This window comes from Meles meles, chromosome 19 (genome assembly GCF_922984935.1).
Source record: "Meles meles chromosome 19, mMelMel3.1 paternal haplotype, whole genome shotgun sequence".
In the NCBI taxonomy this organism is placed as follows: Eukaryota; Metazoa; Chordata; class Mammalia; order Carnivora; family Mustelidae; genus Meles; species Meles meles.
In genome coordinates this window covers 53314124-53328784 of record NC_060084.1, presented here as the reverse complement: position 1 = coordinate 53328784, position 14661 = coordinate 53314124, and the positions used below count along the sequence as shown (strand labels likewise).

General features: G+C 52.5%; 1 protein-coding gene across 1 annotated transcript; it reads left to right on the top strand.

Annotated features, from left to right (window-relative positions):
- Window positions 1-2458: 2458 nt before the first annotated feature.
- HAS1 (hyaluronan synthase 1) lies at window positions 2459-11715 on the top strand. Its single transcript, XM_045986775.1, has 5 exons — window positions 2459-2467; window positions 6151-6858; window positions 8094-8319; window positions 8923-9055; window positions 10734-11715. The coding sequence occupies exons 1-5, from the start codon at window positions 2459-2461 to the stop codon at window positions 11407-11409; spliced, it is 1752 nt and encodes a 583-aa protein (XP_045842731.1). The 3' UTR covers window positions 11410-11715.
- Window positions 11716-14661: the final 2946 nt, after the last annotated feature.

Sequence of the window (14661 nt, the reverse complement as noted above, 5' to 3'; positions counted from 1 at the left end):
GACTACTGCCAGCCTCGATCATCTCTCCCTGCAAGGAATTCTGGGCGACTGGACATGTGAATCTGAGGGATGAGGGGGCTGGGAGCTTGGACTTGCTGGGGGTCTGGACTCCTGGGTCTGAGGGAAGAGGGAGCTGGGGCCAGGACTCCTGGATGCTGGAAGTGGAAACCACTGGGGTTTAAAGTCCTGGTCCCTCCTGCTTCATCCACACTCTGGTTTTAGAAACATCTGGTTTTATACAGCTGCTCCACCCGGGCAGGGTGCGGTGGGGGCTGGGCAGCCAAATGCCCGCCTTCTGAGTGGAGCCTGGACTGCCCCACCCCCACTCTGGGGTAGAGGAATCTCCCTCCCCTCCCGTTCTGGGCTCAGCTCCCTCCGGGGGATCCATCATCCTGACACAGCCAGACACCAGGCAGTCAGGCTCCTGGCAACAGCGTCAGAGACGCGCCCCGCCCTGGTGAGGTGGGCGGGGTGCCTCTCACTTGGGCCCTGAACTGGCTCTCCCCGACGGCCAGGCTCAGGGCAGACCCAACCTAGTGACGGGCCCACACACCCTGACTCCCCGGGGAAACCCAGGGAGTGAGGACTTGGTGTCCTGCAGGGGAAAGTTCCAGGAGAGTCTGGACGAGATGGAGCAGCAGGAGGGAGAAAGGAGGACTTAGAGACCGAAAACACAGTCAGAGAGAAGCAGGGAATGAGGGAAAGAGAAAGAGAGAGATTGAGTCAGAAAAACAAATACAGGGGCACCTGGGTGGCTCAGTGGGTTAAAGCCTCTGCCTTTGGCTCAGGTCATGATCCCAGGGTCCTGGGATGGAGCCCCGCATTGGGATCCCTGCTCAGCAGGGAGCCTGCTTCTCCCTCTCTCTCTGCCTGCCTCTGTGCCTACTTGTGATCTCTGTCTGTCAAATAAATAAATAAAAATAATCTTAAAAAAAAAAAAAGACTCTGCCTTCTGCTCAGGTCATAATCTCAGGGTCCTGGGATCAATCTCCCCTCCCCCAGTCGGGCTCTCTGCTCAGCAGGGAGCCTGCTCCCCCCACCCCGCCCACTTGTGATCTCTGTCTGTTAAATAAATAAATAAATAAAATCTTAGAAAAAAAATAAAAAAGAAAAACACATACAGATGGAGCCTCAGAAGAAGATACACAGAGACTGAGGGAGACAGAGACAGAGACAAAGAGAAACAGCCACTGAGAGGAACAGGGACAAACAGAGAAACAAAAACAGGGAGATGGCAAGAAAAGATATGAATATGAATATGAATATTCAGAGAGAAACACGGAAGATAGACAAACACAAAGAAAATAAAGGCAGAGACACAGGAGAGTGAGAAAGGAAGAGAGAGAGCGACTTACAGAGTAGGAAAGTTGGGGAGACAGAGAGTCAGAAATGAAGAGACAGACAGAAACCCAGAGGGAAGCAGACAGAAATGGACACAGAGAGAAGGAAAGGGAGAGAGAGAGAAAGACAGAGACAGGGAGGCATGGAGAGAAACAGGAACACACCAGGAGAACGAGATAGGTGGACAGAGAGGCAGAGCCAGAGTCACAAGGTAACAGAGATCCAGAGACAGTAGGAGGTGGGAATGTGCAGCTACAGATGGAGAAAGAGAGGCAGCTATAGAGGAAGAGAGATGGGCATCACCAGTTCACCCAAAGAGGAACGGAGAGAAAGAAATACAGAGTTTTTGTTATTTGAAATCATGGAGAAAGAAGGGTATGGAAGCAATGATATTTATCACTGAGACTCCTGGTCCTGAGCGACTAGGGGCTTAGAGGTTCCAGGACCCCTCTAAGTGAGGCCACTGACACCTTCACTCTGACCCAGGTTCCCAGGGCTCCCTGGACAACTCTGTGGGTTCACCTTGGAGCCCCTGGGCGACAAATCCCAGTGCCCAGCCCCCTCCCCGGGCCCTGGCACACGCGCACACGCTCGCACACGCACACATGCAGACCCACGAGCACTCACAGCTCCTTCCAGACAGCGGGCCTCACAGCCAGTGCGCGCGGACACACCCACAACCACGCACGTGTGCGCACTTTCTCGTCCCCGGGGCTTCGAAGGGAGCGGCTGGGATGCGGGAGGGGGGCGAGAAATCGGGCAGACGGGAGGAAAGACGGGGGCGGGGGCGAGAAAGCGAGGGAGAGGAGCGCAGAAGTGGAGAGAGACAAGAGGGGGGAAGACAGCAGAGAGCAGAGGAGGAGGCCTGTGAAGGCAGGGAAGGACCGGACGGAGGCCCTGGGAAGGGAGGCCGTCGGGCGCGGGGGTGCGGGCAGTGGCGGGAAGCGGGTGGAGCTGCCCGGCTCGTCTGTGACCTCAGAGCCCCTGGCCCAGCTCCTCCCTGACGTCAGCCTTCCTCCGCCCCCGCCCGCGTCGGTCTTCAAATGACCCCGGGGCTCCCCAGCCACAGCGAGACCCGGGAGCAAGCAGGAGAGAAGCGCCCGCGGGACCCGCAGCGATGATACAGGTGCGTGTGGCCCTGCGGGGACTCTGGCACCTGTGTGACCACGTGGGGGGCGGGGGAGGCGCAGCGCGCTCCTGTGCGTGACGGCGACTGTGGGACAGTGACCCCGTCGGAGCGTTGGGGTTCCATCCGCTTGTGAAGGTGGCCATCCCGTCTGTAATGTATGAAATGGGACAAATCGTTGCGGAACCCGCTGTGTCTGCCTGCGTGCGGGGTGCGGGTGGGCGAGGCAGAACGGTGCCTCGTGTATATTTGCCTCGTGTATATTCGTGTGTATTTGCTTGACACGTGGGCCGGATTTCTACTTTTTATGTGTTCAATGACTATTAAGTTGAACCAAATGAAATCACGGCTATCTGGTCACTTTTGCTCTTTAAAAATGGCCATTTCATAGGGCTCAGCCTTAACTGTTACTAAACTTCTGAAGCTCTGTCCCTTTGCTCCCATCTGGACACACAGTGCCTGTGTGTCTGTTGCTCTGTGGGTATCCGTTCCTGGTTTAGCTCCTTCCTGCCCAAGGGCCCGTATTCTCAAGTTCACCTGTGTGGTTGTTGGTGAGGGTCTCAGGATAGCTAAGTTCTAAGAGCCGGTGTCTGGGGTTATCTTCTAGAACATGAATGTCTTCCTATATGGGCACATTCTGTGTGTCTCTTGTCACGTGTGAATATATGCGAGGGGCTGTGTGTCCACAGCAGATACAGGTGTGTTTCTGAATGTTGGCATTAGAGCCCTCCAGTGGACACAGATCTCAGCGATCCCCAGCACAAACTGGGCCACACGGAGAAAGTCAGACGGGACCAGGTTTGAAGCTAAAGGACAGAGAAGAAGAATTCTAGAAGTACTAATAATGTAATTATTAATACTGAATGATTACTAGGCTAAAAGGTCTACGTATAGAGGCTAAAAGCCATGTCCTATAGAAACAGCATGTGTGTGAGCCACATACATAATTTGAAATTTTTTAGTAGCCGCATTTTTATGAGACTGAACTCATGAGTAGCCGCATTTTTAAAAGTAAAAAGAAAAAGGTGGAACTTAATTTCAATAATATATTTTATATAACCCGATGTATCAGGGGTCATCAGACATTTTCCGTATAAAGCTAGACGGTCAGTATTTGAGGTTTTTGCGTGTCATATGATCTCCACTACAACTACTCAACTTGGTGTAGGGTGAAATCAGCCATAGACAATATGTAAACAGAGGAGCATGGCACACAGCCAAGCTTGATTTAAAGATGCTGAAATGTGAATTTCATTTAATTTCCATATGCCACAAAATACTATCCTTTTGACTTTTTTCACCCATTTAAAAGTGTAAACACTAGGGATGCCCAACTGGCTCAGTTGGTAGAGGATATGATTCTTTTTTTTTTTCCTAAGATTTTTAAAAATTTATTTGACAGAGAGAGAGAGAGTACAAGCAGGGGGAGCAGCAGGCAGAGAGAGAGGGAGAAGCAGACTCCCTGCTGAACAAGGAGCCCCATGTGGGGCTTGATTCCAGGACCCTGGAATTGAGACCTGAGCCAAAGGCGGATGCTTAACTAGCTGAACCACCCAGGTGTTCCTGAGCATGTGTTTCTTGATCTCACGGTTGTAAGTTCAAGCCCCACATTGAGTGTAGAAGTTACTTTAAAATAAGATCTTGGGGGGCCTGAGTGGTTCAGTGGGTTAAGCTTCTGCCTTCGGGCTCAGGTCATGATCTCAGGGTCCTGGGATCGAGCCCTTCATCGGGCTCTCTGCTCATCGAGGAGCCTGCTTTCCCCTATCCCTCTGCCTGCCTCTCTGCCTACTTGTGATCTCTCTCTCTCTGTGTCAAATAAATAAATAAAATCTTAAACAACAACAACAACACCTAAAAACTAGTCTTGGCTTGCAGGGTTGTAGTGAAGAGGGTAGCAGGCATTTGGCCTGAGGGCTGTAGGGTGCCGAACCCTGCTACCTCTCAGAAATAGGATTTCACGAACAGACGCATCAGACTGTATTTGCTATAACAAAAGCATGTAACCAATGCAAAAATACTAGAGAGACCTTTTCCTCTCTCTTTTTTTTAAACAAAGCCTTTAGAATCCAGATGTGTAGCACATTTTTGTGCTACTCTATAATTTTTTAAAAGATTTTATTTATTTATTTATTTGACAGAGAGAGAGAGATCTCAAGTAGGCAGAGAGGCAGGCAGTGGGGGGGCGGGGGAGGGCAGGCTCCCTGCTGAGCAGAGAGCCTGACGCAGGGCTCAATCCCAGGACCCTGAGATCATGACCTGAGCTTGAAGGCAGAGGTTTTAACCCACTGAGCCATGCAGGCTCCCCAGATACTGTATTTTCATTGGAGACACTTGATTTGCATTTAGAGTTCATAAAATTTACTGATAAAAAAGAAGCTTCCCACACCCTACTTGTTTCAAACATACTTAAAAGCTTTCCAATAATTGAATCAATTAATTTTATTTAACTTAAATAAAATTAAAAATTCAGTTCCTTGGTCATACTGGCTGCTTTTCAAGGACTCAGTAGCCACATGTGGCTGGTGATGCCTGTATTGGATGGCACAAATCTATACCCTAATGACTCATTTAACTCATAAAAAAGCCCATGAGATGGGCACTGGTGATACAGGAGTTTAGAGGACGATGGAGCCAAAATGCCTGAATGGCCTTGGGCAAGAGCATCACCGCCCTGTGCTTCAGTTTCCTTATATGTAATAGGAGCGAGTAACAGTAACGACCACACTTGGAGCAGTACTTGGCGTGTAGAATGGGGCTAAACCCCCATTTACGAGATAAGAAAATGGAGGCAACCCCGCTCTCTGATTCTGAACTCTTCCCGAAACGTGTACTGGGCCCTTGGCCCTGTTGGAAACCTGAGCAATGAAGGAGAATGTGGTCATGCCTTTGGGAAGTCAGAGAAAATACTCCTCCACCTGTGAGCTTCACGACCTTGAGCAAGCCACTTTTCCTGGCTAATCAGTCCCCGGTTTTGCTATGTATATGGTGGCAGTAAACATTATCTGTTGTTCCCCCCTCCCCACCCCTGCCCAGCTCTCCTGAGGAATAAAGCCAGTATATAAACTGGTGGTTCAATGATCAGATTCTTGGGTTCAAATCCTGGCTTCTCAGTGATCCCGGTGTGACCTTGGGCAGGCTGCTGCACCTCTCTCTGACTCAGTTGCCTCGTTTGTAAAATGGGGATGACAGTACCTACCTCATAGGGCTGTCGTGAGGATTAAAGTAACTTGGTTTCTATAAAAACTTATGGCAGCATCTGGTACCCACCATATCGCATTATTTTTAAGACGATGATGATGATCTCAACACTAAGAAACCCTTCACTGTGAGATGAGTGACTATTTCATGTGTCACTAAGAGGCGGGAGAGGAGAGCCCCTGTTAATTAAACTGTGACATTCCGTTGAATGTAATCCTCACCGATTTTTAACACGGAACTGTTTAAAATATGTGTGTGTGGGGGGGGGGGGGTGTATTAGAATCAATATAATCAGGCATTGGGCTTTGCTCACTGTTTGCCACAATTATTTTCATTAGTGAAAATAACTTTGCAGTACTCGGAGATCTTCTTTACAAAAAGGGGATGTTGTATTAGCTTGGGGGAAAAAACTGTAGGTTTTTCCTTCCCTTTCCAAGAGGATTTCAGGACTCTTTCCCTTTGCTATCCCCTCTCTCTGCTCCCAGCAGGACGTGCCCAAGCCCACGCGGGCCGCCCGCCACTGCTCTGGCCTGGCCCGGCGGGTGCTGACTATCACCTTCGCGCTGCTCATCTTGGGCCTCATGACCTGGGCCTACGCCGCTGGGGTGCCGCTGGCCTCCGATCGCTACGGCCTCCTGGCCTTCGGTCTCTACGGGGCCTTCCTCTCCGCGCACCTGGTGGCGCAGAGCCTCTTCGCGTACTTGGAGCACCGGCGGGTGGCGGCGGCGGCGCGGCGGGCGGCGGCGCGGGGGCCCCTGGACGCGGCGGCGGCGCGCAGCGTGGCGCTGACCATCTCGGCGTACCAGGAGGACCCGGCGTACCTGCGCCAGTGCCTGGCGTCCGCGCGCGCCCTGCAGTACCCGCGAGCGCGGCTGCGCGTCCTCATGGTGGTGGACGGCAACCGCGCCGAGGACCTCTACATGGTGGACATGTTCCGCGAGGTCTTCGCCGACGAGGACCCCGCCACCTACGTGTGGGACGGCAACTACCACCAGCCCTGGGAACCCGCGGCGGCAGGCGCTGCAGGCGCGGGCGCCTACCGGGAGGTGGAGGCCGAGGACCCAGGGCGGCTGGCGGTGGAGGCGCTGGTGAGGACGCACAGGTGCGTGTGCGTGGCGCAGCGCTGGGGAGGCAAGCGCGAGGTCATGTACACGGCCTTCAAGGCGCTCGGCGACTCCGTGGACTACGTGCAGGTAAGTGACAGGTGCCTGCGCCCCACCGTGGCCCTGACGCTCGGAATCCGTCTTCTCTAGGAGTCTTCCTTCAGGGCAGAGATTGGCATGGACCTGTTTCTAACTCCCTTTGTTTATCCAGCCGTTCAGTGTAGGAATCCTTTCCGTCACTGGTCGCACATTCCTTCGTACATTCCTCTGTCCGTCCACCCAATAAGGAGACGTTTGCTTCATTCGTGTAGCAATTCACTAATTCCTCTCTTTTTTCATTCATTCACTCTCTCCCTTTTACTCCTACTCATACATTTTTTTAAAAATTGTAGTTGTCATTACTCCTCCCTTCTTACATCCATCTCTCCAATATGGAAGCCATTCGTTTATTTTATTCACTCATTTACCTGTTGGATGCAGGCGCTTTCCTTCCCTCGTTCACCCATGCATCTATCCAGTCATCCGCTCGATCTAAAGATTTATTCATTTATCCATCCAAGGTAGAAATCATTCATTGCTTTATTTATTCACCCATTCAGTGTGGAGGTTTCCTCCTGTCTTCATCCAATGTAGAAATTCATTCAGTAATGCACTGCATTAATTTTCTATTGCTGCCTAACAGATGACCACAAATTTGGCAGCTTGAAACAAAACACTTATTATCTCCTAGTTTCCAGGAATCCGGAGTCTGGGCAAAGCTTAACTGGTTCCTCTGTTCGGGTGCCATCAGGCTCTGATCATGATGTCAGCTGGAGCTGGGTCTTATCTCGGGCTCAGGGGCCTCTTCCAAGCTCATTGTTTGTGGGCAGAATTCATTTTCTGGCAGCCATAAAACAACTTCCAGACCAGCAAGACAAAGTCTCTGACTTCTAGACCTTCTTTCAAAGGGCTCACCTGATTATGTCAGACCCACCCAGGAAATCTCAATAGACAGGGCATCTTAATTACATTGCAAAACTCCTTTACTACCTGTATTTAAGGCAATATAATCATGGGGGTTATGTGCCATCACTTTGCCATATCTGTGGGTTAGAAGCGAGTTACAGGTCTCACCTACACGCCAGAGGAGGGTGTGATACAAGGGTATGGGTCTTAGGGAGGTCCTCTTGAAGTGTGAGTAGACATTGAAAATGACTACAAAATTTAAAGTTATGTTTGGATTGGGTGCAGAGTGTCCCAGCAGTTCCCCGCCCTTTGGTCCTCTCTCCTCAAGCACCAACCCTGGGCAGGGATTTGGCCTGATCCTGGCCCCTTCCACCCCACAGGTCTGTGACTCAGACACAAGGCTGGACCCCAACGCACTGCTGGAGCTGGTGCGGGTGCTGGATGAAGACCCCCGGGTGGGGGCTGTTGGGGGCGACGTGCGGATCCTTAACCCCCTGGACTCCTGGGTCAGCTTCCTAAGCAGCCTCCGGTACTGGGTGGCCTTCAACGTGGAGCGGGCTTGTCAGAGCTACTTCCATTGCGTGTCCTGCATCAGCGGTCCCCTAGGTGAGCAGGGGTGGGGCTTGGGAGGGCCGTGGATAGGGTGGAGGGGATGAGAGGGAGCCAGAACCGGCTGAGGATGTGATTGAGACTAGGGACAAAGAGGGGCTGCAACAGGGCTTTGGGATAGGGATAAGACTGGAAGTTGGAGGTGGGATGGTGTTTGGTGGGGTCGGAGAAAGGGTGTGGATAGAGATAGGGAATGGGGAAAGGTTTGGGGGAGTGAATGGGATGGAATTAGAGTCAAGGACAGGGTTGGGGCTAAGTTTGGGGTTGGTGAAGGGTTTTTGGATAGGGGTGGGTAGAGGCTAGGGCTGAGAATGGATATGGCGTTGAGGATGGAGTTGGGGTGGCTTTGCTGTCAAAGTGGGTGTGGGTGTAGGTCAGGGACAGGATCGGGGCACATTTGGGATGGGTATGGAGTTGAAGAAGGATTGGTGTTGAGCAGGGAATTGGGGCTGGAGTTGTTGCTGGGGCCAGGGCTGAGGACAGGATTGAGATGGTTGAGGATGAGGGCGGAATTGGAGGTGAGTTGGGCTGGAGATAGGACTAGGGACATTACTGGTGACAGTAGAGGCTGACGCTCCTGCACTCCCCGCCCCTACCTAGGCCTATACAGGAACAACCTCCTACAGCAGTTCCTTGAGGCCTGGTACAACCAGAAGTTCCTGGGCACTCATTGCACCTTCGGGGACGACCGGCACCTCACCAACCGCATGCTCAGCATGGGCTATGCCACCAAGTAAGCCGGGGGCTCTGGTAGTGGGGGTGTGTGGAGGCCATTGACTCTGTATGCGTGTCGGAAATTCTCCAAACCCAAAGTATCTTGTGGGACAGTGGGCTCTCCCAAGTGAGACATGAGGGGAGGTTGGAAGATACCGGAAGGGGCAGGGGTGCCATTACATTGATCGTGTGACCCCGCAAGGCAAGGAGGGGGTGTGGGAATTGCACCTAGAAGATGGGGCAGGGTGGCTCTACCCCAGCAGCACCAATCACTCCAAGTGCGGTAGGAAGGGAGAGGGTGTGGGATCTAGCGAGAGTGCGAGCGAGAAGAATCAGGAAGAGCTGAAATTTAGTGAGACTTGGGGAGGATGGGTTCGACCACGAGTTTGGGGGAAGGAGATTTCTACAAAGCTAGACCCCATGAAAGGGCCAGAGAGAACTTGGGGGTACACCAAGGGAACCCATGCATTCATTCACAAGGCAAACATTCATTACAGTGTATTTTGTTTATTTAAGTAATCTCTACGTCCAATATGGGGCTTGAACTTAGGACCCCAAGATCAAGAACAGCACTCTCTTCCCACAGAGCCAGGCAGGCGCCCCTCATGACAATGTTTTAAGCTCTGAGGAGGCAGCAGTTGATAGGAGACAGGAATTCATGCTTACGCCTACTGGGGAGACAGTGACTAAGCAGAACCTGTAGCAGGCTGGCTAATGGGGCTGGATAACCGATGTGCCGTGCCGGGAAAAGGGCTTAGAGAGTCTGGGAGCAGGGAATGAAATGTTAACCAGGATGTCCTAGGAAGAGAAGGGATGGAGGCTGGAAAGGGTGCAGCTGAAGCCCTAGCAAGGGGGAGAACCTCAGGGGAGGACAGAGTGGTAATGGGGTGTACTCAAGAGAGGCTTATGGGCCACCCAAGAACTCTGAACTAAGATGAGGGAGCCATGGGAGGGCTCTGGGCAGAGGGGTGACGTGTTGTTGTAACAGGATCCCTCTGGCAGCTGTTTTGAGTACAGACTGCAGGAGACAAGGACAGGGGAGGGAAGCTACTGAGGACACCAGACAGCACAGGGGAAGGAGACACAACGTTGACAAGTAATACCCACGGGGACAGGATAGTTTGATGCCTCCTACCAAACTTGACTGTCTGTGGGCACCTGACGAAGGTCCATAAATGGGATCCTAGCCTTGGGCGGGCTTAGCTGCCAGTCGGGTGGGGCTTGGCCAGGGTGTCCCCTGCAGCCGCGGGAAGGGCTTGATGGGTCCCTTGAGCCCCAACACACGGCTGCCTCCAGGGAGGAACATAGATGGACTGGCTTGTCCACCACCAGGGCCCTGCCAATAAGAGTGAGCGCTGGAGTCTTCGTAATCAGTTAGTGATAGCATTAGTAATAGGTCAGTAACTGTAATGACATTAGTAACGGCAGTCGTGGTATTAGTCATCAGGCAAACAGTAGTAGTTGCTAATACTTATTGAGCAAGTACAACGGACTTGCCCTTGGCGTGTAATCCTGATCTGGGGCTCACCACAGCCCTATTAGGTAGGAATCCTTGTCCATCCCACTTGACTTCTGACAACAGGAGGCCCAGGGAGGTCAAGAAAGCTTGCAACCCGTGGCTGTCAGGCTGGCGCTGACCCCGGTGCTGGCCGCAGGGACGGTGGCGCTGATGGCCTATCCCGTCCCCTCCCACGCAGGTACACCTCCCGCTCCCGCTGCTACTCCGAGACCCCCTCGTCCTTCCTGCGCTGGCTGAGCCAGCAGACGCGCTGGTCCAAGTCCTACTTCCGCGAGTGGCTCTACAACGCGCTCTGGTGGCACCGGCACCATGCGTGGATGACCTACGAGGCGGTGGTCTCGGGCCTCTTCCCCTTCTTCGTGGCGGCCACCGTGCTGCGGCTCTTCTACGCGGGCCGCCCGTGGGCGCTGCTGTGGGTGCTGCTGTGCGTGCAGGGCGTGGCGCTGGCCAAGGCGGCCTTCGCGGCCTGGCTGCGGGGCTGCCCGCGCATGGTGCTGCTCTCGCTCTACGCGCCGCTCTACATGGGCGGCCTCCTGCCCGCCAAGTTCCTGGCGCTGGCCACCATGAACCAGAGTGGCTGGGGCACCTCCGGCCGGCGCAAGCTGGCCGCCAACTACGTCCCCCTGCTGCCGCTGGCCCTCTGGGCCCTGCTGCTGCTCGGGGGCCTGGTCCGCAGCGTGGTGCACGAGGCCCGGGTCGACTGGAGCAGCCCTTCCCGTGCCGCCGAGGCGCACCACCTGGCAGCAGGGGCTGGCGCCTACGTGGGGTACTGGGCGGTCATGCTGACGCTCTACTGGGTGGGCGTGCGGAGGCTGTGCCGGCGGCGGTCGGGGGGCTACCGGGTCCAGGTGTGAGTCCAGGTGTGCGGGCTGCTCGCCCGAGGGACTTCGAGGGAGGCGAGAGGACACCAGCAGGGGCCCCGGGGAGCCACGGACTTGCTGGGTGATTCTCTGGGCCTCGGTTTCCCTCCTCTGTGAAGCGAGGGGGTGGACCCAAGATTCTTCAGCCTGGCCTGTTTGGGGGCTGGGACTTCAGGGTCTCTGGGGAGGGGTATTTATTGATCAGGGTGTGGAGTTTTAGGAGTGGGAGGACAAGGGTCCCCACATGCTATCCTGGGGCCTCCTTCCTCCCTGTTATTTAATATCCATTTGTACTGTGTGATTAGGATGTAATAAAGAATTTTATTTATTTTCTTCTGGGTCTTCCCCCCCCCCCCTTTTTTTTGAGAACTGAAGGGCTACAGGGCTGAAGGCTGGGGACTCGTGGCTCTGTCTCCAGGGCAAGCTGTCTAAATGGAGACCGGCTCCTTCCTCAGGAAACAGGGCTAATCCATGGGTCAGAGTTGTGAGGGTGAAATTTCTCAGCTTTTCCTCACAGGTACTTATGGAGTGCCTGCTACGAGGGAACACGGTTAGGTGATGCGGAGGACATTTTCCTGGTCTGTCCACTTGGCTACTCTCTAAGAAAGGATTCGTCATACCTTGTCTCCTCAAACCCCTAGCACCTCACACTTACCCTGCTTCCCATCTCACTGATCTTGCCAGTGATCTGCATCTGTGCCCACACAGGCCACCTACCCCCACTCCTGAGGGCCAGCTGTCTGCTTCAATGCCAACCCATTCTACCGGGGCACTGGACCTCATGCCCTCGGGTCCACTCCAAGATCTCACTCCTTCCGTCCTTCCCATGTCATCAGTTCTGCCCTCCCGAGTCTTTCCCATAAGCATTCAAATGTGCTGTCACTCTGATTTTTAAATACATTGTAAAAATATGTTTATTTATTTGGTAGGGTGAGCGGTGAGGGAGCACAAGCATCGGGAGTGGCAGAGGGGGAAGAAGGCTGGAGCCAGATGTGTGGGGCTCGATCCCAGGACCCCAAGATCATGACCTGAGCTGAAGGCAGAGGCTTTACCGACTGAGCCACTCAGGTGCCCCCCACTCTCTGATTTTTAAGATTCCCTGTCTTGACCTATTTCCTCCTAAGCTACAGTCTCATTTTTTTAAAAAATATTTTATGTATTTATTTGACAGAGATCACAAGTAGGCAGAGAGGCAGGCAGAGAGAGAAGAGGAAGCAGGCTCCCCGCTGAGCAGACAGCCCGATGCAGGGCTCCATCCCAGGACTCTGGGATCATGACCTCAGCCAAAGGCAGAGGCTTTAACCCACTGAGCCACCCAGGCACCCCTACAGTCTCATTTTTTAAAAGGTAATCTCTGCCCGCAATGGGGCTCAAACTCACAACCCCGAGATCAAGATCTTTTGCATGCTCTACTGACTGAGCCAGCCGGGTGCCCCACACCACCTCATTTCTAACAGCAAAACTCCTTGAGAGCTGTTTACATTTGTCTCTAATTTCTCTCCCACAAAGTTCAGCCATGTCAAGTGTGTAATTCAGTGGTTTTTAGTAAGTTTATAGACTTGTGCAATCATTACCGTAATCTCATTTTAGAATATTTTCGTCACCCCCAAAAGGAACCCCATACCCACAGGCAGTCCCTTGCATTCCTTGCCCTGAAACCACCTCGATGCCCTAGACACCCACAATCTACTCTGTCTCTACAGATTTGCACGTATCATTGGCTCATTCCTTTTTATTGCCAAATAATATTCCACCACAGGGATGTGTCACATTTGGTTTCCCCATTTATCAGTTGATTGACATTTGGGGTGGTTCCGGTTTGGGGCCATTGTGAATAATGCTGTGAACATTCACATACAAGTTTTTGTGTGAACACGGGTTAAGTTCTCCCCAGGGGGATCCTCAAGGAGTGGAGTTGCTGAGTCATGTGGTGAACCTGTTTAATTTACTGAAGTGCCAGATGGTTTCCACAGTGCCTGTATCATTTTATATTCTCACCAGCAAAGGAGGAGGCTTCCAATTTCCCTACATCCTCACCAACATTTGTTATCACCTGGCTTTTTAAAAAAAAGATTAGAGAGAGCTGAGTGGGGTGAGGGGTAGAGGGAGAGGGAGAAGCAGACTCTCCGCTAAGCAGGGAGCCTGATGTGGGGCTTGATCCAAGGACCCTGGGACCCTGAGCTAAGGCGAAGACAGAGCCACCCAGGCACCCCTCACCTCCCAGATGGTGTGAAATGGTATCCCACTGTGGTTTTGATTTGCATTTCCCTGATGACAAGTGTGGCCTCCCACTGACTTTCAAACCCATGCCAATCAGATGACTCCCCCACCACTGCTCTATGGAAATGACTCTGGTCAAGTTCATCAGTGATGTCCCCGTTGCTAAAACCAGGGGTCAATTCTCAGGCCTCATCTTTCACCATGTGGCAGCATCTGACCCAGCTGACTCCTCTCCCCGTGAAATGCTGTCTTCATTTGGCTTTGAGAATGCTGCAGCTGCCTGGCTTTCCCCCCGTTTTCCTTCTCAGTTCCTCTTCATAGTTTGGACTGCTTAACTTTGGAGAAACCTCCTCCTACCCACTTCTCTTATCCATCTACACTCATTTCCTCTGTGTAACCAGTGGCATGGCTCTGGATACCTCATTCACGCTCCATGCCTGGAAAGGGGGCTCTGCCGCTTGTATCTTCAGATCAGACCTCACCCCTAAATTCCAGACTCATCTACCCAACTGCCTCCAAGACACTTCCACTTGGGATACCTCCCTTTAGCAGACCCAATCCCTCATCTGTCCTCCTCTTTCTCCTCCTCAGCCCAAATGAAACCTGCTCTTCCGACAGCAGTAAACAGAACTCTAACATTCCAGCTGCTCAGGCCAAAAATGCTAGAACTGCACTGTGCTCAACAGTGGCTCCTACCACACAGGACTGGTTCATTTTGTTTTGTTTTGTTTTGTTTTCATTCACTCATTCTTTGATGACACCAATCAGTCCCCAAACCATTGACCAAGTATGTACTGAATTCTGTGTTTTGCCCGGTTTGCAAATATAGAAAAGAGAGCCCCCGCCTTCCAGCAGTCCTTAGTCAAGTAAACAAAGAGGGTTCCATAGTTATAACCAGCATGCCCGGACACTTGTTAACTTTGATTTTCATAGATGAGGGACAATCTAAATTATTAAAGCTATAAAAGATTATAAATTTAGCTCCTCAGGGGTGCCTGGGGGGCTCAGTCAGTTAAGCATCTGCCT